Consider the following 26,902-nt stretch of genomic DNA (forward strand, 5'->3'; position numbering starts at 1 on the left):
CACATGATGTTATACACGTCAGACCCAAGCAGCCAGGACTCTCCAGTGCCTACGTGGAAGATGCAGAGGCAAGGTGGGGAGGGTAGAATTCCCACCACCAGGTAAAGAAAAGGTGTACCATCAGAAGCTTCCCATTTCATGGAAGTCCTTTTCTTTAGGTGATGTCTGTGTTCCTTGGCCTTTATATTATTTTATTTCATGATGGTTCCAGGACATCTCTTATCTCAGAATGTATGTTGCCCACCTGTATAAGCCAAGGTTTCTCCAATCCTTTTTTTTTACTCCAGGTGAGCTCTCAAGCCAACCCTGACTGCAGAAAACCTGTGCTTTTGGCATCATACTGAGTGAAAGAAACCAAACATACAACACTACCTACTGCATGATTCAACTTATAATGAAGCTCATGAATAGGCAAACCTTAACTGATGCTAGTAAAAGTCAAAATAGCGATTTCCTGGTGGCGGTTTGAAGGAGTAGAGGTGGGCAAGGGCACAAAGGAACCCTCTTGGAGTGATGGAAGTGCTCTACAGCTTGGTCTGCATGGTGGTTACATGGGTCTGTACACGTTAAAATTCATGTTTGCGCACTTCACGCCCTTCACCAAATGTATGGCGCACCCCAAACACATCTGCTATTCATCTGAGCTCTGGTCTCAGGTGCTTGGTTTATTCCACTACAGGAGACGTCTTCACAGAGACCCTGCATACCTTTAGACTAGAAGTCTGGGTTAAGGCCTTGTGTGTCCTCACAGAAAGCCCGTTCCTAGTGTATCACGAGCCCAGTAATCTGGCTTCAGCCTCAACCCTCAGTCAACTAGATGTTACTCACCCTAAAACCACCTAACAGATAAACTTGCTCCAGATGATCCTGCTTTTGCTGGTTCTTGTGACCATTTCACTCACACATGAACAAGAGGGTAACACACAGCCACATATCATGCACGAGGCGTTCGATTAATCTGGTCTACATTTTCAAATGTCTTCCAACAGAGAACCCAAAAGACACACAGACCTCCCCGAGTTACGAGGGTTCAACTTTACAATGGTGCGAAAGTGAGAGGCCTTCAGTAGAAACCATACTTCGAATTTTGGATTTTGATCTTTTCCCAGACTAGAGAGATACCCTCTCCTGACGTGGGACAGGGCAGCAAGCACAGCTCCCAGTCAGCCACGCGATCAGGAGGTTAACAGCCAATACACATACAACCATGTGTACCCAGATAGACATTCTGTTTTTCCCTTTCAGTACAGTATGCAATAAATTCCATGATCTATTCAACACTTCATTATAGAACAGGCTTTGTGGCAGATGGTTTTGCTAATCTAAGTGTTCTGAGCATGTGTAAGGTAGGCAAGGCTAAGCTATGATGTTTGGCAGGTTGAGTGTGTTTAATGCATTTGCGACTTACGGTATCTTCAACTTACAATGGATGGCTTCATCAGAACGTAACCCCATCATTAAGTCGAGGAAGATGTGTATATGATAATATTAATAATATTCTAACAATAGTCTATTGGCTGCCAGGCACCCTCAATTTTTCTCAAATAATGCCATCGTAATTACTATCCAGTACTGCAGATAGGCTAGTGCACAATGCTTTGATGGGTGTGGTTAGGAAGAAATGAGCTAGGTGTTAACAGATTAAGAATTTAGCATTTAACTCTCTTTCCCAGGAGTCCAACCTCCCTGAGAAATCTCTACCTTAACCAAGATAAATGACTTGGACCTCAGCAAGGCAAGCTTTTCCGGTTCTAATTGGGAAGCTACTGACTGTAACTCTGAAATGTTATAAACTTGACTTATGTTATTTCGTAACAACACAAATTGAGCTAATTTGCTTTAATGGCAAGAGAGGCTTGCAGTACAATCCTGATGAATTAAGCCAGTGAACAAAGACAGATGTAAAAGGACAATTTTATTTTTCACTAGATAAATTCAAGGGTTCTTATTTTGATAAGCTGTACAGTATGGCTCTCCAGTCAAATCCATCTGAAACCATGGTAGATCTCTAACAAATTCAATGAATTATATCAGAAAGGCAAATCCACACTGGAGTAGAAGAAAGCTACAATGGACATAGGATATCTGAGAAGATTCCTGACAGTAGGACTTGCCCTCCAGCTCTCCCACTACGAGGTCCTTGAGTCATAGATGAGCTTTCTCATCTATAAAATGGGAATTATGACTCCTGCTTTGTTTCATCACGGGCTGTTCTAAGGAGCAAATGAGAGCATGAACGCAAAGGTACTCAGTGAGCTACATGGTAAGGGCCATGATGTGTGAGAGCTTTCCACCATCTCATCCCCAGTGAAGAAGCATCTCTCCAACTATGAGAGGTGTGGGCAGTGGAAGAAAGATTTTCATAGGTTTACAGAATGGTCACACTAAAATAAACTCTAAAGAGATTATCTGGCAGCATCCCCTGCTCATCTGAAAAGTTAGGAAATGACAATAGCCACCACTATGGACTGTGCACTGTGTTCCAGGCACTGGGCTTCTCTCACACCACTTCGTTTATTTCTCACAACAACTCTGAGGTGGTTACCGTTTTACAGATGAGGAACCTGAAGTCAGGATGTACACCCAGGTCTCTTTCCAAACTCTATCTAAAGTCGGTACCATTCCCCACTCTGCTATTCGAACCCCAGAAAGATTAAAACATGCTCATCTGAATGACGTGGCTGATGGGCGGGGTGCCAGTGCACCACTGTCCTTATTCACCTGTATGCATTTGAGAGTCTCAAACAGTAACCACCATGAAGATGTCCGCTATCAGAGTCAAGGTCCTAATGCCCCCCTGAAATGTTTCCCTCCCAACACTGGCAGGAATAAGGTTCTCAGGGCAGACAAGGTTTGGTGTCTAAATCCACGGTGCAGCTAAACCGCATGGTAGCAAGATGCTCCGCTCACTGTGGAATAAGTTCTGACCCATGGGTATGTCCAGTGGGAGTACAGCCCCAAGTTCAGCCTGCCCTGACGCTGGGTCAGGCCAGAGTTCAAGCCTGATTCTATTACCTTTCCCCAGCAATGAACATTCCAGTTTCTCTCCATTTTTAGCCCAGGGGCTTAGGGTAGAGTTGGCGCCACCCTGGATTCAGGGGTGAATCACAGGACCAGGGCTTAAGTCAGTCAGTGCCTCACGTGCCCCAGCCATGTGACAGGTTCAGGATGTGCACGTGACCCAGCCTGAGCCAATGAGATCAAACAAGACTGCCCGGCAGGGCCGGACAAAAGACTCTCACACTCTCTTTTGCTGGAAGGAAGGTGGAAGGAGGCAGGCCTAGGAACTTCTGGCAGCCATCCTGCAATTACAAGGGAAGGGCGTGTCTGAGAATGGGGTCAACACACAGGAAGTGGAGGCAGGATGGGGAGAGAGAAACCAGATCCTGATGACATCATTTGAGTCCCTGAGCTGACTCCAGATTTATCTCTGGACTGGCCAGTTATGGGAGCCAATAAATTCCTTTTTGACTTAATCCAGTCTGTGCTGGGATTGGGCCCATTACTTGGACCAGAGGAGTCCTAATGCACGGGCTCACTAAGGGCCATCTGTCCGGCACTGAACTGTGAGCTCCCTGAGGTCAGGGACTGACTTCTTTCCTCTTCCATTAGCGTTCTGTGACTGGAGCTGATCCTTGGCACATTCTGAGAGCTCCAAATATACAGGGATTAAATCGGTCACCTCCAGGCTTTACAGAGCAAAACCTATACCCAAAGCAGAAAATAACAAAAACCTGCAAAACCCTCTATTGATCACTTAATCAGCTTATTCCCATTGTACTCCTCACCTCCCCCACTGCAAAGCCACCACGTTACATATCGCCCGTTACCTACTCGTCATCCTGAATCTTTTCCTTCCTAGGAGAAGAAGTTTGGGAGAAGACAGGAATGAGTTCATACTCTGATCTAGCTGGGGTTTTTTTTTTCATGTTAAAAAAAAAATGGGGATAACATTGAATCAAGATGTCCACAATACACAGAAATCACTTGTTAAAGGGCCTGTGCTCACTCTTGACACCAGGTTTCTTACTTCTGCTGTCCCGAAGAGCTAAGTAACACCTATGAGTTAGAGGCAAAATTGAGACCTTAGTACGGCGTCTATCCTGTGGGAGTCCTCGCAGACGCAGTGAGGAGAGGACACAGACCAACCTCTCCTCTAACTGCCAACAAGAGGCATTTCAGAAACTTTTCTCCCCACATGAAATGTTTTTTGTTTTTTGTTTTTTTTTTTTGCGGTAAGCGGGCCTCTCACTGTTGTGGCCTCTCCCGTTGCGGAGCACAAGCTCCAGACGCGCAGGCTCAGCGGCCATGGCTCACGGGCCCAGCCACTCCGCGGCATGTGGGATCTTCCCGGACCGGAGCACGAACCCGTGTCCCCTGCGTCGGCAGGCGGACTCTCAACCACTGTGCCACCAGGGAAGCCCCCAAATGAAATCTTAAGAGCAGAACTCAAATACACACACAAGGGAGGGAGGGAGAAAGTGAGAGGGAGAGAGGGAGAGAGGGAGAGAGGGAGAGAGGGAGAGAGGGAGAGAGGGAGAGAGGGAGAGAGGGGAGGAGAACTGCTCTGTGGGTGACACGGGTGGGAGGGCACAATTCCATTCTCCCTGGCCGCACTCCCCCCAGCTCCAGGCCCCTGAGTTACCTCCAAAGGACCTCAAAGGCCTGCCCCAGTGTCATTTCACTGCTTCTCAAAAGATATGAAAATCAAATAAGCAGCAAATTAATATATGGTTGAAATTCATGGCGCAAGTGAGTGTTTAAGAGCATTTCCATTTTCCTTGGCTGAAAAGGCCAGATATCCACAGGCTATGTGAAAAAGAAAACAAAGGCAATGATCCAAGTAATTCAGCCTGAAAACTTTCTCTGCTCCAACCAGAGAAGCTCAGGTCCTGGTAAAAGCTGAACAAGAAATTAATTAAAATGAACCCAGAAAGAGGCTTCAAATGCCAGATGAACAGGTGCTCTGACCTGGGTCACATCCCTGCTCGATGATCTTGTCCCTGCAGCCTTGTCCCTAATAACTAACCTAAAAGTAAACCAGCTGAGCCTATGATGTTTCAACCTGTTTTTAAGATTGTCGTGCAGATCTTTTGTAAACTGCATTTCTAGTGCTAAACTGGTACATAAATTTACCTTGTAGTTTGGTGTGTTGGCACAGTAGTCATTAAGCTTGTGTTTGAAAAGAACTGTTTGCCACCTCTGGAGGAGAGAGCAGAAAAGTTCCACCACTAAGCGAGATATTCTGTGTTTATGGCCTGGAATTCCTTCCACAATTCCCTGCTTACCCCTCACTGCTCTGGGAATTCTTCCCAGCATGTCCTGTTGGGTTCTGTATACTTACTGACCAATTCAGCAAAAAGTAGCCCTCACTTTCTCAATACAAACATGAAAGTTATCCAGCTCTTATAAAGTTCAAAGTCAAAATGCGCAACTCTCCCTGCAGACAGAAAAAAATGATCCCATTTCTTCTGGTCACTATTTCCAAATTAGAACTGACAAAGTTTCAGGACCACCTGGAGAAGGGACCTCATACCTCAGAAACCCATCCAAAGGGAAGTTTTCCTGAAAAAGGGAAAGTCCACAGATATTCCCTATCTGAACGCACTGTGCCAGTCCCCAAGTGGTGACAGATGATGCTGGCCTTGCCCTCAAGGCTCTCGAAGGCCAGTGAACAAGGCTGACCTCAAAAACAACAAGTCTCTGTTTCCCAACACTTTCTTTAAAGTCAAGGACAGACCTCCCTGCAGAAAATAGATCCTGGATATAGGATGTAGAGAAGGAATGAGAACCCTGGGTGATCCCACCTTAATTGAAAGGTTTCTTAATATTTTGAAATGACGTGAGCAGCAGACGAAGGCTTGAAGGCAAGACCTAGAGCCTCATGTGGGTTAAATTAATTCATGTCTCAGCCTGGGCAACACCTCCAAGAAGTCGCTGTGTTTGTTCCTTGTGTAAATGAAGAAATACACCCTGGCGTGTGGAATGAGCATAAGGCCAGATGCCACACGACCCGGGTTCTCATCAGTTTTGCCACCACTAAGTTGCTGTGACCTGGGTCAGTCCCTTCTCCTCTCTGATATCCTCTAGGCTCATTTCTGCTCTAATGCTCCAACTTGGTACAACCATGATGTCTTCCATCCTTTTACATAAAGCACTTCCTTTGAGAGTCTTTGTGCAGCCCTAGTGACCCTGGGGTCAGTGCTTTGGACGGCCCTCAGGATTACAGGCACCTGAAATGAAGGTGATGCCACAGGGCGCTAAACAGGACAAGGCCAGCATCTGCCATGTCACTGACTCGGGACACTGGGCTTCCAGCTCCTCCTGCCTCCCTCCCTGCATCCCTTCGCAATCTTGCAAATCCTTGGGACCGACTGTCTCTAAAGGGAAGGACCCACTCAAAGACTACCCACGAATGCAACCAAAAGAACTAAACTCCAAAGTTCTTCAACCTCTTCCTCTCGTCCACAGAGCATATCGATACGTTCATTCATTCACTTTCGGGAGTTAGCCTTTCCAAGAAAGAACACACTCCTCTCCAAGCATCTTCCAGCTTGATTTCTGCAAGTCACATCCACTGGCTGAAGTGAGGGAACACACTGGTCTCTTTACTAGCGACCAAGTCCAGAAGCTACAGAAAAGCAGCATCTCCGCCAGCAGGACCCACAGACCATCCAACCTGAGGAGGGGCCTTGCCAAGAAGCCCAGAGGCAGCTACACACATAGGAAGTCTGAGTGGCAGGTGCAGGAGGAACATACAGAAGATGGATCAAGGCTGTGAGTCCAGGGCACCAGCCTGGGTCAGAAGTGAGGACAGAATGCCAGTGCACAGGGCATAAATGTCTCCAGGCCAGCGCCATCCAACAGCACTTGCTGCAATGATGGTAACATTCCCTACGTGTGCTGTCCCATATGAGAGCCCTATATGGATACTGAACAATGCAAATGAGGCTCGTGTGACTGAGAAAATAAAATTTTAACTTTGAGTCAATTTTAACTTAAGTTCTCATAGCTACAGGTGACTAGTGATGACCACTCCCGACAGCACTGACCTACGCTAGTCCCTCATAGAGTGCACCCTCCCAGAGAAAGGACCAAATGTGACAGGACCCTCCTCTATTTTAAAACAAATGAACCATGCGGAGGGGTCTCCACCTATAAGGAGAGCTGAGTTTGGAGTCTGTGGGCTTCCAGGAAGATGAGAATGTTCAGCGCTGCCAACTCTTTCCCTACTCACCTAAACTTACCACCTTCAGAAACAGTGGGGATGAAACTGAGGCTTCCCAGAGGTTAACCTCCAGTCCTGACTTTTTCAGCCTGTGACCTTGAGGAAGGCACCTCCTCTCTGGACCAGAGGGCATGTCATCACTAGGACAAGAGATTTAGAACAGGCAACCACGAAGGCCCTATCCAGCTCTAAGATTCTAAGAATGTACATGCCACTTTGTCAAAATGTAAAACTTTTGTGCTCAAAGGGCACCATCAAGAAAATGAAGAGACAACCCGCAGAAGAGGAGAAAATGTTTGCAAAGCATATATCTGAAAAGGGACTGGTATCCAGAATATATAAAGAATTGCTATAGCTCAATAATAAAACAAATTTTTTAATGGGCAAAGGATCTGAATATGCATTTCTCTAAAGAATATATACAAATGGCTAATAAGAACAAGGAAAGAAGTTCAACATCATTAGTCATGAGATATAATGAGATACGACTTCATATCCTAAGATGGCTAGAACCCAAAAGATACACATTAACGGGTGTCAGGCTAGATGTGCAGAAACTGGAACTGTCATACGCTATTGGTCGGAATGTAAAACGGCGCAGCTGCTTTGGGAAACAGTTTGGCAGTACCTCAAAATGTGAAAGCTACCATACGACCCAGCAAATTCTACTCCTAGGTACATATACTAAGAGAATTGAGAACATAAGTTCACGTAAAAACTTATACATGAATGCTCAAAGCAGTATTCATAACAGCCAAAAAATTGAAGCAACCCAAATGTCCATCAACTCACGAAGGGATACAGAAAATGTGACATATCCATGCAATGGAATATTATTCAGCCACAAAAGGAAATGAAGTACAGATACAGGCTGCAACATGAATGAATCTTGAAAACATTATGCTAAGTAACAGAAACCAGACTTGACAGATCACATATTATATAATTTAATTTATATAAAATGTCCAAAATAGGAAAACCCATAGACAGAAAGTAGCTTAGTGGTTGTCTGGGGCTGGGGAAGGGAGGGAGTGTTGGTGGGAAATACGGCGTGATGGCTAATGCATACGGGGTTTCTGTTCAGGGTGACGAAAATGTTCTAAGATTGATTTTGATGATGGTTGCATGACAATATAATAAAAACCACTGAACTGTATAATTTAAAATGGTGAATTGTATGGTATGTGAATTATATCTCAATAAGGCTATGTAAAAAAAAAAAAACAATGTGCATGCCTTCATCCCACCTACTTAGTGAAGACCAATTAATTCTGTTATTTATTGCCCCCAGGTCCCAACGCCAGGTGCCAATGCCGACCACCTGAACCTGCACAGAACATGACTTAGGTCGAAGACGCCCCACTTATAAATGAGGGGCTATTTTTAAAGAAGCCTCGTCGTCTCGCACACTTCACACAGAGCAAGAGCGGAGCTCTCTTTGCTGTAGCTAAGATTAAGAAGTCTAACCTGGGCTTCCCTGGTGGTGCAGGGGTTGAGGGTCCGCCTGCCGATGCAGGGGACAAGGGTTCGTGCCCCGGTCCGGGAAGATCCCACATGCCGCGGAGTGGCTGGGCCTGTGAGCCATGGCGGCTGAGCCTGCGCGTCCAGAGCCTGTGCTCCGCAACGGGAGAGGCCACAACAGTGAGAGGCCAGGGTACCGCAAAAAAAAAAAAAAAAAAAAGTCTAACCTAACTGGGATCAAAAGTTCATTTTTTTTTAAAGGCAAGAAAAGAAGAAATGCGGAAACTCACATATTCTTCTAAGCCCAAGGAGCCCTCCTGGGAACTGAAGGAATTCTGTCTACTTGTGTAAATCACCCATACGACAGCTATGAATGGGGCAGTTACACCTGTACCCAGGACCCCCGAATCCCGGCAGGGGTCAGGCAGGTATCCCCGCTCCCAAGAAGCCCACATCCACGTCCCCTGACTCTGGGGTAACGTGAAAGTCTGCCTTGCCAGGGATGAGAGAGGCCTTCAAAAGCCAGGCTACAGCTGGGAGTGAAACACCTCACCTGACCGTGGTTCCTGGGGCCAGTGGCTAAAGAGGAAAGCCTAGGCGGACGGATTCTTGGCACCAGAAGTAGTCAGGCCAGATGAGACTACAGACTTAGGGAAGTGTGACTACAAAGTAGGAAGGCTGTTCTGTTTAATCAACACACTAGAATTACATAAACAAGTGTTGTTCTTTTCAAAGGAGGAAGCTTGGGAAGCAGGCCGCGTGGTGCTGGGAATACTGCCACCCCTCAGAGCAACTCCAAGATGCCAGTGAAGACCTTCTCCAGAGCCCAGGACACACGCCTCTCAAGAGCCTCAAAGATAAGAGAACGTGGCTCTCTTTGAAGACAGATTTGACTTTCTTACAAATACCCAAGAATTTCTTTAGGAAAATGCTGGTGAATAAGGTCAGCGATCAACGTGGATCACCCCATTTTTCTCCAGAAGCAGAGAAAAATGAAAAGTAGAAATTGGCTCTGAAAGCAATTCTCAAAACAAGCATTCCTGCATCACTGGGACTAAGGTGCAGACTCAGAAAAAACTGCTTTGAAGAGCTCACTGTGTTTTGGTTTTGTAAGTTCCAACGTTTTCATTAAGCAACCACAGTCTCTCCCTAAGGGAATATCCCTCTCTCGCTCTCCCCCAACCCATGTCTCTCCCCCCTCCCCCATCTCTATCTCTCCCTCTCCCCTATCTCTGTCTCTCTGTCCTGCTGCCAGTGCCCCTCCATCCCTCCATCCATCTCCCCAGTGCTCTGCTCCCAGCTTGCAAAGAGAGACCATCAGGCCATATTAAGAAAGCAGTCAAAGCGATAAGGCAACCTCAGAGCACCTGATGTAGACACAGCGATGTTTCACGAAATGGTCCATCGTTTACAAACACCCCATGCCGGGAGCTGAGGAGGATGCAGATGAGGGCAAACTGGGTCCCTGCCCACAAAAGGTCACACTCTTGTTGGAAATAAGAAAAGAGCATAAGACCAAAACCAATCAAGCGTGTGATTCACGGGACAGGGCAGCTCCCACCCGGGGCTAGTCCATGAAGCTCCCCAGGGAAGGCGCTGGACTTCAAGCTCACAAACCACCAGGATGGGAAGGAGTCAAGACCACATGTCAGGATCTCCAGCCTCAGTGGCCGCCCAGCCTCGGGCCAGAAGCAGCGACGAGGCCCCCCCTCGAAGAGAAGGAAAGGGGCACGCTCCCCTCCCACCTCCACGGACTAGGCCACACTAAGGAAAAGGGAAACAAAAATCCTAGGGCCAAGAAATGCCGCACTCGTGAGAGAACTGGGGGACTTAACAGGCGTGACCTGGGGCTGATTTTAAAACCCCACAGCACCACAAGGGCTGAGGGAAAGGAGGTTCCCCCAATACTCAGACACTGCGGAACTTGAACATCACCGGGAGGTCAGAGAGTCCCCTTGAGACCATTCCTGACTGATTGAATAACGTCTTTGGTGAACTGGGGCTCACTCACACGTCATTTGATTCACTCCTCAAAGGCCCCCTGCTAAAAGTGAGACAAGTATGACTATACCCCATTTTACAGATGAGAAAACTAAGGCCAAGGGAGGTAACAATTTATTCAGTCACAAAGCTAGTGGGTAGCAAACCTTGGGACCCAGGTCCAGATCTATTTCCTCCAGAGTCTCTGCTCTCCAAAGGACAGGGTAACACGGACTGAAAGGGAAGGAGGGAGGGAGTCAGATGAGGGAAAGCCCTAGAAGCCAGGCTTGACGTGTAGGGAAATTAATGGTGCAGAACGTTCTCTTGCAAATCCCTTTTGATCGTCTCAACACATGGGGCAGTACTATCACCATTACTCCCAACTTACAGGTGAAGAAACTGAGATCAGGGACTTCCCTGGTGGTGCAGTAGTTAAGAATCTGCCGGCCAATGCAGTGGACACGGGTTTGAGCCCTGGTCCGGGAAGATCCCACATGCCACAGAGCAAATAAGCCCATGCAACACAACTACTGAGCCCGTGTGCCGCAACTACTGAAGCCCACGCGCCTAGAGCCCGTGCTCCGCGACAAGAGAAGCCATCGCAATGAGAAGTCCGCACACCGCAACGAAGAGTAGCCCCCGCTCACCGCAACTAGAGAAAGCCCGCGCACAGCAACGAAGACCCAATGCAGCCAAAAATAAATAAATTAAGAAAAAGAAACTGAGGTCACTTGGCCAAGAAGGACAAACAATTTCCCAGGTCCTGGGGAGCCCTAGCTCTGCAAGTCACATCCCCTCTGTGAGCCTCAGTCGCCCAGCAGAACCCCCTGCAGGGAGGACCCCGATACGCCCTGGAACTGCGTGTGGTGGGTAGGGCCCAAGACGTCCTACCTCTGCCACATCCTGGCTATTTGGTGTGGGGTGGGAGGGGGGATCATTTAACGGCTGAGGCCCAGAGACCTGCTTTGTAATCTGTGAGCAGGACGCACGAGGTCGCAGTGAGAGCACATCAGACGCTCTGATGGCAGCTCACGGTGCTAGCGGTGACTCCACTACCCCGATTCTAGGAATTGCCCCACCTTCCCTTCTGAGAACGCAGCAATCAGGCCAGAACTCCCGACATCTGTTCTGCTCCTTAGCACTTGTTTTCTGTTCTCTTCTGAGTAACATTTAAATCAAGAGTTGGCCAGAGCCTCCCACCTGGGCCGAGCAGGAACAAGACACAGCTGGTCAAGTGGATTCCCAAGCCGCTGAGGAAGCAGTCGGCAGAGACGCCACCAAGCCTCACGGGAGGACTGGGCTCTGGACTGTTCTCTGTAGAGGGGGGGCTTCAGGCTTCCTGGCTGTGGGAATCAGATCCTGATGGCTAACCCAGCCCCCTTCTTTCCTCGGCGTCCCAAGGGAAATCAGCAGCCCTTGACTGTTGTCTAAGCAAAGACGGGTTGCAGTCCAGGTCTAGGGCCTCCTACGACCAGTGGGTAACTTTCCGTCACTACTTCACCAGGTCCCCCCAACACCCTCTCTGACGGCTACGTCTCAGGCTCTTCAGGGGACAGACGGAACGGGTCTGGTGAAAACGTCTTCCATAAAATGGCTTTGGAAAGCCAACCCCTAACCCAGCAAGCCGTCCGCCCAGGAAACCCATCTGGTGTGGCTGGAGGGGTCGCTTCCTCATGGACGGATGGGAGCAAGCGGTCCGGCTTCCCAGCCCAGGTTCCTCACCTGCGAGGCTGAGGACAGCAACCCCTACCTCCCAGGGCGGGCCGCGCGGAGGCTTGAGGACGCACCAGACTGTCGCCCCAGACCCAGGAATAGTGAACCCTGCAACTCCACGTACCCTAGGAGCCAGGGTCTGTGCTAACCCCGCCAGCCGCTTAATCTCCTCTTTTACAGAAGAGGGACAGACCGGGCAAGGAGGCGCATCTGGCCCCTCCAAGGCGCCGAACTGCGGGCGGGCGTGACTCGGAGGCCAGGGCCTAACTGCTCGTTCCTTCCTACCCAAGAGCCCCCGCGCTTTCCTTTCACGAGTAACACTTTTCAAGGAATTAAAATGCAATAAAATCTACTTAATGCCCTAATTTAAACTCCTCTAACTCCCATTTCAATTGGGTGGCTCACAAGGCGCTTCAGAAGACAGGCAGAGGGCCACCCTGACTTCAGCCACCACCCCACCCCACCTGGCAACGCCTCTGGGCGACAGGAGTGCATCGTATGCAAGGAGTTTCGGTGCCAGTCTCCGAACCTGGGTTCCAAGCCCTAAGCGAAACCAGGCCGTGAAGCCTGCGCAGAGACCCACCTGGAGTTCCTGCCGTCGCTCTAGTCCGCGGCCTTCCCTGCGCTGCTCTGCGCTGCCGGGCGTTTAGACGGCAAGAGCCTGTGAGCCCTGACTTGTCTGCACCGCCTGGTGGTGGAGTGTGGGCTCTGAGGTCAGGAAGCCCGGATGTGGATCCAGGCCCCGCCAATTACGAGGCCTCACGTAAGCAATTTGACCCCTCCCAGCCTTTTTTCCTCACCTGCAAAATGAGGATTTCAGTCGTCTCTTCTTCAAGACTCTACAGTGAGGATTAAAGGAGAACTAAGGAGATTATACATACAAAGCCCACCTAGCTCAGCAGGTGTCAGCCATGAGCTGGTAACAAAGGCAATTATCTCTGTGCCTCCAGTTATGGTCAGAAAGACAGGGTACGGCAGCCACACCAGAACCAGATGACTGAGGAAAGACCCACAGCATTTGTCACCAGGCCTGCTGACTCCCTCCTGCCCTCCCACACCCACTGGCCAGCGGCCTGGCTCTTTCCATAAGATAATGAGGCCGTCCATGGCCAAATGATTCCTGCCTGTTAACAGGCATGAAGAAAGTAAGAGAATAATTTATGAAGTAAAACAGGGGAGGGAGGAATGATCAAAACTATCTTCTGGAAGACAAAGAAACTGGCTGAATGCCCAGCTTGCTTTGAAGAGACACTCTTTTGCCATCTGATTTTCCAGATGTCACAAGTGCCCCTGGCATCCTCAGACCTACCGGTCAGATGGCAAACGCCTGACTTCAACAGGGATTCAGGGCTGTCACAGTGAGGGTAGGAAGGAAACAGACCCAGAGACAGAAGCCCTGGCCTAAGTCCCCACTTGACCCCTCTCTCACTGTGCGACCCTAAGCAAGTCGACTGCTGGGTCTGAAGAATGAACGTGTCCACCTGAAGGTCTCCCGGGTCCTTCCCAATCCCAACCTCACCAGTCTGTGATTCACATTCAGTACCATCCAGGGTAAATCAGAACCAGCATCTAACCTCCTGTTCCCCACCCCCTCATCCCCCACCCTGTCTTTAATGATTATCAATTAGCTTATTCAGCTGGCCAACCTAAAATAGTTCCAAAGCTTTCTCTGCCTGGATCAAACTAGTTGCGACCCCACGGGGCTTTCTAGAAAAAGATTTCTTAAACACCTCTCTTTTACCAAATTCTTGCTGGGTGTCACCACTTCCCCACATTCTAATTTAGAACTTTAGATGTTTTAATTTCACTCCCACCGGATAAAAATTATGAAAAGAGCTTTAGATAGATTCATCATTAATTTATAGTTCAATAATTCAGAAATTGTGAATGCCCAAAGAGAAGCACACTTTCGCATTATCTCAAAAATAAAAGACTAAGGGACTAATTACTGTTATAAAAGGGCAGCATTTTAACCATTTACTCAGTCAAGCTGTTTTTGTACAATTTGAAAGGAGTCATTTAAGTATAAACAGTGTGCCATGATACCCCATTGTTATCTATTTACTGAAGAGCATTCGAGGATGTTTTCTTTTAAAAATATTGGTCACGGGCTTCCCCAGTGGCGCAGCGGTTAAGAATCCGCCTGCCAATGCAGGGGACACAGGTTCTGAGCCCTGGTCCGGGAAGATCTCACATGCCGCGGGGCAACTAAGTCCGTGCGCCACAGCTCCTAAGCCTGAGCTCTAGAGCCCGTGAGCCACAAGTACTGAGGCCACGTGCCACAACTGCTGAAGCCCGCGCGCCTAGAGCCTGCACTCTGCAACAAGAGAAGCCACAACGATGAGAAGCCCGCACACCGCAACGAAGAGTAGCCCCCCGGTCGCCACAGCTAGAGAAATCCTGAGCGCAGCAACGAAGACCCACTGCAGCCAAAAATAAAGAAAGAAAGAAATTTATTTAAAAAAAAAATACATTGGTCACTTCTTTAGTTCACATTAGAGTAAAATAATAAAACCACATCTCTTCCAAAACGAGGGCTTGGGAGGGGTTCTTTGCATTAATACATGCTATCCTTTTGTACTCTGACTTAAACCAAGTTAAGCCAGTAAGTGAATGTTTAATGGACTATACTTTACACATAATAAATGCTCCGGAAAGTACTTTATGTGTGATCAAGTGATAGGTGTTTTAAACTACACCTTTTTTTAATCTTCCCAGCTTTAGTTCTATAGTAATTTATATAATCAAAAAGCAAAACTGCTATAGAACACAGAAGTGCCTCCAGTATGCCACGTTTTAATGCTGTGTCCTAACCCTTTAGGAACTCTGAATCCAGAGACCATCTGCTTGCAGGGCATTTATTTCTCGTTAACAAAAGCACAGCGAAGACATGGCTCTCCGTGCCCCAACAGTACCTTGTACAAGGACCCATGCTGTAGATTCCTGCTTGGAACTGCTTCCTAGAAAATGCCTCTCTCAATGAATGTGGCTGCTTCCCATTGTTGAGAGGATAAAAACCCTGTAAGTTAGGAGTGCTCCCTTTCGCCGCCACTGCTGGAAAGCCTAACGGCCAGTTCAGTGCCCAGGTGTCAGCGATCCGTTCATCTGGAGCACCTGGGCAAGTCTGCTTTTTTGTTTTGATTCCAGGTTGCCCCATCCTTCATCAGCTTCCATTTTCTAAGCCACCTCAGAGCTTCTGGAAGCAGGAGGGGGTACAAACCCTATAATAAATACCACAATAATAGCGAGGTTCAACTGCCTGTGAAAATAGAATAATTAATCATCAAAGACCACGGGACAGCAGAAATACACCAGGTGAGATATTTTTCTTCCGCCACTAAAAGGAACATAAAGGAAGAATTCATCTTAGAATTCAGCTGTAGCCAGCAAACACTGCAAAAGTGAGACTCAGTTTTTTGCCTTAGGGACTTATTCATCTGTTAGCCACGTGGAATGAATGTTTCTCTTGAAAGAAGCACGGTCCCCAAGTGCGTGCACCCAAAGCAAGGGAAAGAATAATGAGCCTTGGTGCCTTTCACCCAGGTCTGTGGTTCAAAGAGATGACAAGTCTGGTGCTCAGAGTTCCAGGACTTTCTGCTCGAACCAGATGCTCTGGGTGCCTACCAGACATCCAAGAGAGAGGCTGTACCCTCCCCCCAAGATTTCCTTTCCCATGGCCTAAGACAAGGAATGAATGACGTCACTCGTCAGACTTAAAGGACGGCTGACCTCAAGGAGCTGTCGGGTGGGGAGCGTAAATCGTACGGGCTTCATGGAAGCCAATGCAGCAGTAAGTATGGAATTAAAATGCACTATCCTCCCACCCAGAGAGTTCCCTTCTAAGTACTTATCCCAGAGAACAGTTTACTTGTACACACAAAGAACACACACAAGGATATTCAATGCAGCATTGTTTGAAACAGCAAAACTTTAGGAACTAACCTAACTGCTCATCAGAAAGAGGATAATTAAACAAACCATGGCACATACATGGAATATTTTACGGCAACTAAGGAGTTGTTAGATCTCTACGTGCAGATACGGAAAGATCTGTAAGACACATCAAGTGGGAAAAAAGGAAGCTTTATAATGCATGCACTCTGTTTCCACTTGTGTAAAACTTAAAATACCCAAACTGTATAGATATAGGTTTCAAAAAACACAGATGATATACACATACAGACACAGTGAAAAACAATTCTGAAACTGATTACTGTGATTAGGAGCTGAGTGAGGAAAAGGAGACTCAGTTTACTTGCAGCGTTTTAATAGTTTAGAAGAATGTATTCGTGTATTATTTGTATAAATTTGAATGATGATTTACTGTAAGAATGCAAAATACGAAAAACAAAGAAGGCCTTTCTCGGACCCCATGCTGTGGGCTTTCCTTATGAAAGGGCGACCGGGCACAGGGAGCCCATAGCAGCGCTGGCTAGAAGTCCGGACACATAAGTCTGGTATGCTCTGCAGAGCAGGTCTCAATAAATATTTGTTGAATAATGGTGCCTTGACTTCCTGTCTTATAAACAAGGTCCTTACGGCGCTACAAAAATATCTGTGAGTATGCCGTGCTAGACCTCCCCATGGGTGCAGGGAAGGGAGGCACGGTGGGCCCCTCAGAAGATGACCACGGCAGGGAAAGCATGAGCCTCACACCCAGCCTGCTGTGAATCCACAGGCCAAGCTGACCAAGGACACCTCCTCCTTCCTTCCCAGGCTGGGTCCATCTGCCAGCTACATCTTCCCTGAGCAGTCTGGAGCCGGCCTTCCCTCCCTCAGGTCACCCCCTGCCAATTCCCTCCAGCCTGACTCGCATGTTCACTCATTCAATAATTTCAACAAGTGATTTCTAAATTTACCACTCAGCCAGTAGGGAGGGGAAAAAGAAATTAGCAGAAATAACTGCTTTGAGGTTCTGGAGGAGAAAGTCATTTTCCCCAGCCTGGGCAGTGTCTGGAACCCTGCATAGTTAAAATCTCCAGAAGAGGGCTTCATGCTACAAGGTGTGTGTTGTCAAAAACACCCAGTGGTCCATCCATCCACCACACTCTCCCCCGGCTTTCTCACACACACACAGAGACAGAGGACAGTTCCTCGCTCAGACAGTTCCTCCTCCAACCCCATCTTCAGCTTTTCTCACTGTGCCCACCTCCCAGTTCCAGCTCTGCCTGCCCAGCCAAACACCACACTGCCCACAAGAACCCCAGCTGTGAGAATACCAATCTCACCTTTCCTCATTTCAATCACATGGGCAGAACAGGACTTGGGGACACATCCTACAGTGCTGATGGCAAAGGGCCCCAGGAGTGTGAGCATGACAGGAGGCTCACGTCTATTCTGAAATGACCTGCCAACCTCCACTGCCACCCCACAGGGCAAGAAAGCCCACTGATGTCACTTCCCGGGGCACGTCGTCCAAGCAACAGTAACACTCTGCTCAACCACCAGCATCCCAGGGCCTCTGCAATTTCTTTAGAGACTTTCCTGAGGGAGGAGCAGTTGAGGGTCTGTTCTGGAGTCCCACCCCACCACCAGCACCTGTAGTTAACAAGACATAAATGTCTCTGCAGCTGGGCAAGTTGACCCCTCTGTATCAGGCACTTCTCACGTTTTGCAGACAGTTAAAAGTTAAATGCTGATGGGGAAGGTTAAAAAAGGAAACTACCCACAAATCTGCTACAAGCGTCTCCTGTTTCTCACACAATCATTTTAAAATACTGAACTTGAGCTGAGGTTAAGGAAGGAATGCATCTCCCCAAAGACCCTCCCCAAAGTGGGCTGACGGGATGTACACTTCAGGCAGTGTGTGAGAGGGACCCACTGGAGGCCAGTCAGACTGTTCCTGGGAGACGGGAAGCCTGGGGTGCAGGGTGGGATCCTGAGACCCTCTTTTAAGCCCCCTTTCCAGCTGTGTCTGATAACAATTTCTACCCTTTGGACTTTTCAGTTACCTAAGTTAATAAATTACAAACACACACACATACTTTTTTTTCCCCCAACTAAGCCAATTTGTGTTTCTGCAACTTGTAATCCAACAAGTTCTGGCCAATACACCAACATATCCTCACTCCAAGACAGGTTCACTTTTCAAGGGTCTAAGCAGGGAAGTTCCAGTGTTCGAGGTGTGTCTATAAAGAAATGAGATTCGCTTTTTAACAAACCAAAAGGGTGAGGACCGTTTGGGAATTCCTCTTAAGGAACTTTAACAGAAGTAAATCTGAATTCCTTAAGACTTGGGTTTGATTTCTGAAAAACTGCCGATTCTCAATCCAAGTCTGTTCAATAAAACATCAATCTGGGTAACTTGTACTTTGTCAATATGAGGCAAGACGACAAAAGAGATGCAATTACTCGTACAAGGCATAAACGGGTTCACCAGCTCTGGGTTAAATGTTACTCCCCAAGTCCACCTATCGTGGGCATTCTGCTGCCCCACCAACCTTTACACGAAATGTGACACACACACACCCAAGTACAACCTCTCACACCTGGCTCACACACAGTGCTGAACACAGAAGCCAGCTTATGAGGCAGGGATTCAAAAAGTATCAAGCATTTGTCTTTCTTCTCTCCTGCTTCAGATATAAAGAGTTAAATTTGCCGAGAAATATACAATCCTGAAATTCAAGGCAACCTCTGACAGGTGCTTCCTGGGATTCTCATTAATATTGGACAATGAAAGTCAGCCTCTCAAGCAAACATTAATCATTAGCCAATTGCTGAAAATTAACTCCTGATCTATAAGGACATGCCATGGAACCCCACACGGTCATTCATTTATGGACCCACCCATTCCATGTGCATTTCCTGATGTGCCTACTAAGCGCCCGCAAAGGGTTAAGTTCGCAACACCATTGAGACAAGTCAGACTCAGCACATGCTACTTTCATCCAGAGTCACTCAGCTCAGGACTTCCCTGCTGGTGCAGTGATTAAGAATCCGCCTGCCAGTGCAGGGGACACGGGTTCGAGCCCTGGTCTGGGAAGATCCCACGTGCCATGGAGCAACTAAGCCCGTGCACCACAACTACTGAGCCTGCGAGCCACAACTACTGAAGCTCGCGCACCTAGAGCCCGTGCTCCACAACAAGAGAAGCCACCGCAATGAGAAGCCCACACACTGCAATGAAGAGTAGCCCCCGCTCGCCGCAACTAGAGAAAGCCCAGCAACTAAGACACAGTGCAGCCAAAAATTAATTAATTAATTAACTTAAAAAAACTAAAACAAAGTCACTCAGCTCATCAGCCAAAGGGCCAGGCTGTCAGAGCCCAAAGCCCATGTGCAGAACTGCACCCCACACACCAAGCCACTTCCCACAGCAGTTATAGAATAAGGCGGAAAGGGGTGGATATCTGCAAAAAGGAAAGCAAGTGCTACTTGCACCTAGGCAGGTGGGGTGGAAGACAGGGACAAGGCTCAGAGAAAGCTGAACTGAGGGCAGCACACAAGCTGTCCTAGAAAAACGGCATCTAGGCATGCAGAAATAAACTCGCAATTCAAACAGAAAGACAACAGAGCAAAGCCACGGAGATGAGGCACGGAAATAAAAGCCACCTTCTAGGCAAAGCCCAAGGAGACAGGCTATGAAACTGTGTTTCAGGTATTTCAATTCACACCACTCACTATGTGAGATGCTAAACTATGGACCGTGCAGAGCCCATGAACTCGCTTTTTAAGCCCAGGAAACTCTGCGTGGGAATCTCGGCCATGGAGGAGAGAATGCAATCAAAGTAGGCTGTCCCACAGCGTTCCTGGCCCTCATAAGGCATCTGGTCCCCCTGACAGGAGTCCCCAGCCAGCACTGCTTCCCAGAGATGCTCTCACCACTCTGCCACTCCGAGCCCTGGAGCTGGAGCACAAAATGTACAAGGCTGCTCAGCTCAGAAACGCAGCTCCCACGGTGCCTTCAGCCAGGGGTACGTGAGGAGTGGGGTCACGAGACCCCCAGCTTTTCAGGAGTAAACACGTGGAACTTCCCACCTACCCCCCGCCAAGGACCTCGAAAGAGTCCTCAGAGGAACCTGCCACACAAGGAAATCCTGAGTACGGCTCAGAGGAAAGACTGGGTGAGGAACTTCTCCTGAGAGCATTCATTCAGTGGTCCTCAACAACCCGCATTTATGAACATCTACACACCGTCAGGCTCGGCGCTATTGGGGTTCCAAAATGATTCACTGTGAGTTGTATTCTGAAGAGGCTTGATAAGACAAGATAAGATGTGCACATAAATAACCAAAATATAAGGTGTTTTATATGCAAAGTGCCAGCGGAGCAGTTCAGATAAGAGTGTTACTTCTAATCAGGGTCAGAAAAGGCTTCACAGAAGAGACATCCTTTACGATTATTCCTGAGCAGCTCTAAGGACAGTGACAGTGATGAAGGGGTGGTAGGGAGGAAGAGGTATTTCAGATGGAGAAGAGGCCAGGAGGTGGACAAGACCAGGGAGGGGTGTTTACGATCAGCTGGTGGACTAACGGATGGGGGTGGGGGGTGGGTATGAAGGAGAGGCACAGAAGGTGAACCAGAAAAGGCTGGGTAGACCAAGGAGCACCCAGCCTTCCCTTGGGCAGCAGGTCGCCCCTGAAACCTCAGGATCACTCCTCTAGCAAAAGCTATCTGACCACAATGTGAATGGAGAGGAAGGGGAAGACATAAGGGGCTTTACAGAGGCCAAGTGTCAGCAGTCTAAAAACACAAAGGCAAGATGAGAAAGGGGGCAAAAAGGGGGTCAAAGACTGAGTAAACCTTCTCGTTGAGTATCAAAAGCATTAATTGAGCACCTGGAAAAGGGACAGAGTGGCCTAGGCCACGCGCCCTGCCCTCGGTGGCTGCAGACATCAAGGAAGGTCAGGGCTGGCAGCTGGGCGTCCCTCTTTGGACAGTTCTAATTTGAGGCCGGTCAGCACTATGGAGAACTGGGCCCGGGGGTGGGGTGGGACTTCCAGTAGCAGGATGCCCAGACTGAAGCATTCAGTCAGTTTGTGACTTATGAGAAACTGAAGTTTGGGAAGCGAAATAAAGCATTTTCCAACACAGTGAGGGACAGGACTGTGATCATCGCCACGCTGACACTCCATAAAGAAGCGCTCCCCACCCCCTGCCCCATGCTAAGAAAAAAATTAAATAAATGATACACACTTTCAATAAGTGGAACTGAGGAAATCCTGCTACCGACTGATCTAGGAGGGAGATTGCTGTGGGAACTGAGTTGCACCGTTTCCATGGCTGCAGCCTCCACTAGTCCCTGCAAGTCCACAAATGAAAGCTGCATAGAAACTTGAGATTGTTTATATATATATATATATTTTTTTTTTTTTTTTTAATCTAACCCTGCGAAAACTTGCTGCCCCCAAGGTAGTCTCCAAATCCCCAAAGCTGGCTCAGTTAGGTACAACCCAGACCAAACACACACTGGACGAAGGGAGATGGCCACATTTCTTACCCAACAAAAGTAATAATTTCACTGCAAACTACCTGTAACAGGCAGAAACATCTTCCACAAAGCTGGCCCTGAATCGTACTCTAAGCGCTCAACATCTACATTCCCGACAGAGCTTGGAGGCAAAGGAAACCACCAGCTCCCTGACACGTACAGCTTTGCAATCCGTATCAGTCTCTGCCCTTTGTTTTGCCATTCACATTAATTGAAAGGTATTTACTACAGATGAAAAATAAGCTTCGTTCAGCTGCCTCTAAACCGATCCCAAAAATAGAGCAATCACTTTGGTACAAATTGGGTCAAATGTTTTTTTAAAAAAAAAAACGGCTCCCTGGCAGGACGACTGACATGGCATGGGACCTTGCTAAGAGTCAGGGGGAAATCCACAAAGATCTTCCCTTCCCACAGTGAGAAAGGAAATATTTAAAGAGTTAGGCAGAGATTAAATTCGTCTGGCCATGTGACCAGCCAAGTGAACACAAGACACCAACTTGAATGCTATAAGTTTCAGAATGTTAAGAGGTCAAAGAAATATATGTTGGGTTTTTTAGAAAGGATTGCCAAACTAACACACTGCCCTCTCCCACCCACAAAAGGCCAGTGTTTTAAGAACTGTCAATAAAAGATCCACTGGGGAGGGACTGCCAGGGGGAGGAAGAGAGATTTATCCATTTCCTATGTTTTATTCCCTCACTTATTAGCTGAGAAATCCAAATGGTCCAACAGTACTTATATTAGTGCCCTGAACTTCCCTGGGAAAAAAAAAAATCAGAATATTAATTGACTTACACATGCAGCTACATTAATTATTCCATGGATCTGAATTAATCTGCCTTTCAGAAAGGTATCTATTTTCTAAGTTTGTTTAATCATGTTCTCTTGAGCTACAAAAAGCAACAAACTGGGTCACCATCCACGTTGTTAAATTTGGTAACAAGGCTGACACCATCTGTGGCCTAGACTGTGATGATCTAGCCCCATTGATGGGGGCTTTTCACTACTTCTGCTTTTCCTTTGAAATGATTATCTAAAGTCACATGCCTACAACTAAATCAGAAGCTATTTAAAATATCCAGTCACACAGATCATCTCTAGCACAGTATAAATATATACTAACAGTAAGTCTTTACATGTGTATCCAACTCCCATTTACAGTTGTACTTTCAGTAGCAGTGTCCAAAATTTTTTAAAATTCCCTACACATCAGACTACAAAAGCCCAAATGTGAAGAGACATCACACTACATCTGAAATGTGCCGCACATTTTAAATGTAACATGAAATCCTGTACATAAACCATGAAGTCTAAAATCATAAAAGCATAAATAATGTCAACATCTACAGACCCCGGCAGAGCTCTCCCCTCACTAGTTTTGACTTTACAACACTCAGCTAAGAACATCCAGCCCTACTAAAATACAGCTTCAGCATGAGAAACCAAAACCGAATGGAACCAGCTAAAAGAGGGGAAAGCAAAACAATAGGGAGAATCTCCTGTTATCCGGGACCAGCCCCTCATTCACCTCCTTTCTGCACGGCCTCAACTCATGAAGGACTGACCCTTGCAAAGAGGATGCTGCAGCACCAGAAAAATCCTGCAATGGCTTCTGAATCATCAAGGAAAGAGTACAGGACGTCAGAGGTAAAAACAACCCTGGTGATCTTCTCATCCGATCCCCCGAATGGACAGGTGGGTAAACGGCAATGCACAAAGGGTCTGGGAAATGCCCCAAAATACAGCCAGTTGACAGTCCACTGGGACAACTCCTACTCCCACTCCAGGGCTCTTCAGTGCTTTTTTTTTAAACTATATCAACCTTTCCCAAAGGAAGTTCCATGAAACACTGTGATGCACTCTGCCAAAAAAATGTTTAAAGAATCCATGACCAATTACTTTTAGGGACTAGCTGAGTTAAACAAAATGAAACTGGTTTTTTAACTACAGACTTTCCTGGAGCTTTCACTGAGTTAATGTGCACTATAAATCTTTAAGAGAGCAATAAGGTATATGGAAGTATCCCAATTTATTTCACCATAGAATCATTTTATCTTGGAGCATTTCAAAGAACTAAGTGAAGGAACTTCAATACTCTACTGTACATTCACCAAATTATGCGCTACGTGGATTAGTTCTGTTGTGTTCTACTTCTGTAAAAATTAATAGTTCAGGTACAGAAGCTATGATGACTCTCTGCTTACCAGAAAAATTAACCATAGTACCCACAACTCCCAAATAACACTGGATTTTAAAAAAAAAAAGGCTAACATTACCAGGAAAAGAATGGTCGACAAAAAAAGCCTATATGGAAAGAAAAGTTATTTTTAAATCTGCTACAAACCTCTTCCATGAAAAGTTCCACATCTATTTATACAAGATTCATGACTTTAAACACTTTCATTCAGTATGAATTTGAGAATACAGGTCAAGAAAAAGAAAAAAAAAAAAAAAAACACCACTGTTGCAAAGCTCCGTGAAACATCACATGCATAGCTGTTAACTTCAACCACCCAGAAAGCCAGCCGCCAGCTTCCAGCTTCAGTAGAGAGGTAAATGATAAGCACACATCAGGACAAGCAGCAACTCTAAGGACACTTACCAAGTTATGATTTGTTGAATTAGAATCATCTTCAGGGAATGGGATGTAAATAGCTAAGGCCACACAATTGGCAAAAATAGCCAATAATATAAATATGTCAAATGGTCTGAAAATTTTTGTTAAGGTATATATGTGTTACACCAACATAAACCATCTCTCTCGTCACACTCCCAATCACACCACTTTTGAACTGCTTTTTAAATGAAAATTTTACCCACAAATCCTTATTCAACTGACTGCTGTGACTACAAGGTTTCCAGCAGGAGTAATAGTTAGTGGTCAACTCACAGCAGATCTTCCTATCAAATGACGTCTCCATGCCCTCTTCTTCTGTTGCAAGGATCACATTACACTCATTCTTCTGTTGGACATTTTATATGAAAACCTAAAAGTACATCCAATTAGGGCACTGTGTGAAACAGGTTTCTACTTCGTGTCATTCTCACGGCAACAAGGGCCTTAGAGAGCTAAATTTCTGGCTGTTGTAGACACAAAGAAAAGCCATCATGAGACAAACCTCTTCCACAAATCCTTGTCACCATGTGTTACAGCCGTTTTCTTGGAGGCTGTTCTTGGCTGGGTCAGTCTGAATCTCCTGTCCGAACTGGGATAGGACAAGTCACAAAGGACCTTCTCCATTCCACCTGTGACCGTCTTGTGGCTGTTCCAATCCCTCGCTGTAACAAGCAAGCCAGGCTTCACCTCCCTCCTCCGCTTTCCTTCCTTACTAATCAGCAGTTATCACTATTTTAGATTGGAGCCAGACCAGAGCTCCGTTTATAACGTGTTGTTATTTTGTTCAATTTATAAACAAATTAAATAAAAGTCCAGAAGAAATCACCACCAGATACTTTCAGAGTTCAACTTAACATTTCTAAATCTCAGGGGTCTGTCTGGAAGAATCACTCTGAGAGCAGCCTTCAACAGATACTTGCTTAAGCCTTCTGCTGTTATCAAGAGACACTGTCAAAACTGGCAATACAAAATTTGACATCTGCCAAAATGACTGTTTTTCCTCTCTTGGTTTTCAGCCTTTCCAAATGCAAGGTTTCACGAGCACCAATCTAATCTCCAACCCCGGGCTTGGTTGTACGACACTGTTTCTCCCATACACTCACCCACAAAAGGCAAGGCCACGGTTTCACTCAACATCTCCAAGTCCTAAAGCTTTGAGCATATGCACAGACCTTCTCCGTTCATCCTGATTTCCTTCTGGGAAATCCAAAGATGCTGAAGGAAACAGAGACCCCCTCATGTCTCTGGGGACACGTTAAGTTTCATGGAGCCTCAGCCTCTTGAAGAACTTTAACACTCACTGAAATATGGACGTGAAAGACATTATTCCCTTACTAATTTGATGGGCTTATTTTTAAAGCCAGTTATCCTTCCCTCAGTAGTTATTCTTTTAACTCATCTAGTATTACAAAATCTCTTATGTAGGGACCCAACTTTAAGGCAGTCCACCTTAAAAAGACTTCAGAATCTCCTCTTCATTTTTCCTTTTGGCAGTTCCTTCCAAAATTTTAAAAGTCAATTGCCCCAGGGCTATCCTATATGGAAACACACTTACTGTCTCTCCCCTCCCCCACACCACCACTCTGCCTTTTTAATTTCCTGCTACCTAAATGATAAACCAGCAAATCTGAGAAGCACTGATGCTGTTCAGGAAAGCAAACATAAGAGTCCTTTTTCTTCATGGTGGTCCAGTTTCAGACGCCAGGTACGGGTGGATCCTAACCCACAGCCACAAGATTCTGACAAGCCAAGCAGAACAGAGCGTTAGAGAAATGGATGGGTCTGATCCTAAATACTCCTTCCTCGTTCCCCAAGTGCAGGACACTCTGCTTTGCCTGCATTTAAAGGCAAACAGCAGGTAAAAACTCACTCTCCCAGTGCGGACAGGGCCTGGCACTGCTGGCTTTAGGAAGCTGCCCATACCCTGCTCCCTGAACCTGAAGAAAACGGTCATTTGAAAAAAACAAATCATGTATCGTTTCAGGATCTGTTCTGCAAACTTCCCCATTTGCAGGGGCGGCTTCTCCCTGCACTGGCAGCCACAGCCCCTGGTTTCTGCACACATGTCTGGCGGTGCGGGAACGGGAGTCGGCAGCACCATCCAGGAATTCGCTCCGTTCACATAAATTACTATGTACAAATTTCTGTGCACAAAGAGAAACTACTGTGCACAAACAGCACCAGGCCTCCCGCCTCACTCCACATGAAATTAATGACCCCACCGAGAGGCCTCTGCTTACTCAGAGTCACGTCAAGCCAACCTGAGGAGGACGAGATCATTCCGGCTAAGTGCAGTCTGTGCCTCTGACTGCTGCCATGCCACTTGAGGGACACCCTGTGGAGCCGGCTCCCTCCTGAGCGGACACCAGTGTTCGTCCTCAGACTCAAAAAGAACCTAAAGAGAAAACACATCCACACAACCCCAGCCATGTGAGAGACACCGCAACTCCCTCTGGAGAGGAGACATCTG

The 26,902-nt window shown here is 47.0% G+C and overlaps 1 protein-coding gene across 14 annotated transcripts in view; it reads right to left on the reverse strand.

The window, feature by feature from the left end:
• CACNA1D (calcium voltage-gated channel subunit alpha1 D) overlaps positions 1-26,902 on the reverse strand; it is a 318,762-nt gene that overhangs the window by 287,634 nt on the left and 4,226 nt on the right. For all 14 annotated transcript variants that reach the window (XM_033424608.2, XM_033424607.2, XM_004267920.4 and 11 more), the window contains exon 3: positions 24,418-24,523. In XM_033424608.2, the coding sequence (XP_033280499.2) occupies positions 24,418-24,523 (106 nt within the window). The remainder of the gene's footprint in view (positions 1-24,417; positions 24,524-26,902) is intronic.

Source organism: Orcinus orca, chromosome 10 (genome assembly GCF_937001465.1).
Source record: "Orcinus orca chromosome 10, mOrcOrc1.1, whole genome shotgun sequence".
In the NCBI taxonomy this organism is placed as follows: Eukaryota; Metazoa; Chordata; class Mammalia; order Artiodactyla; family Delphinidae; genus Orcinus; species Orcinus orca.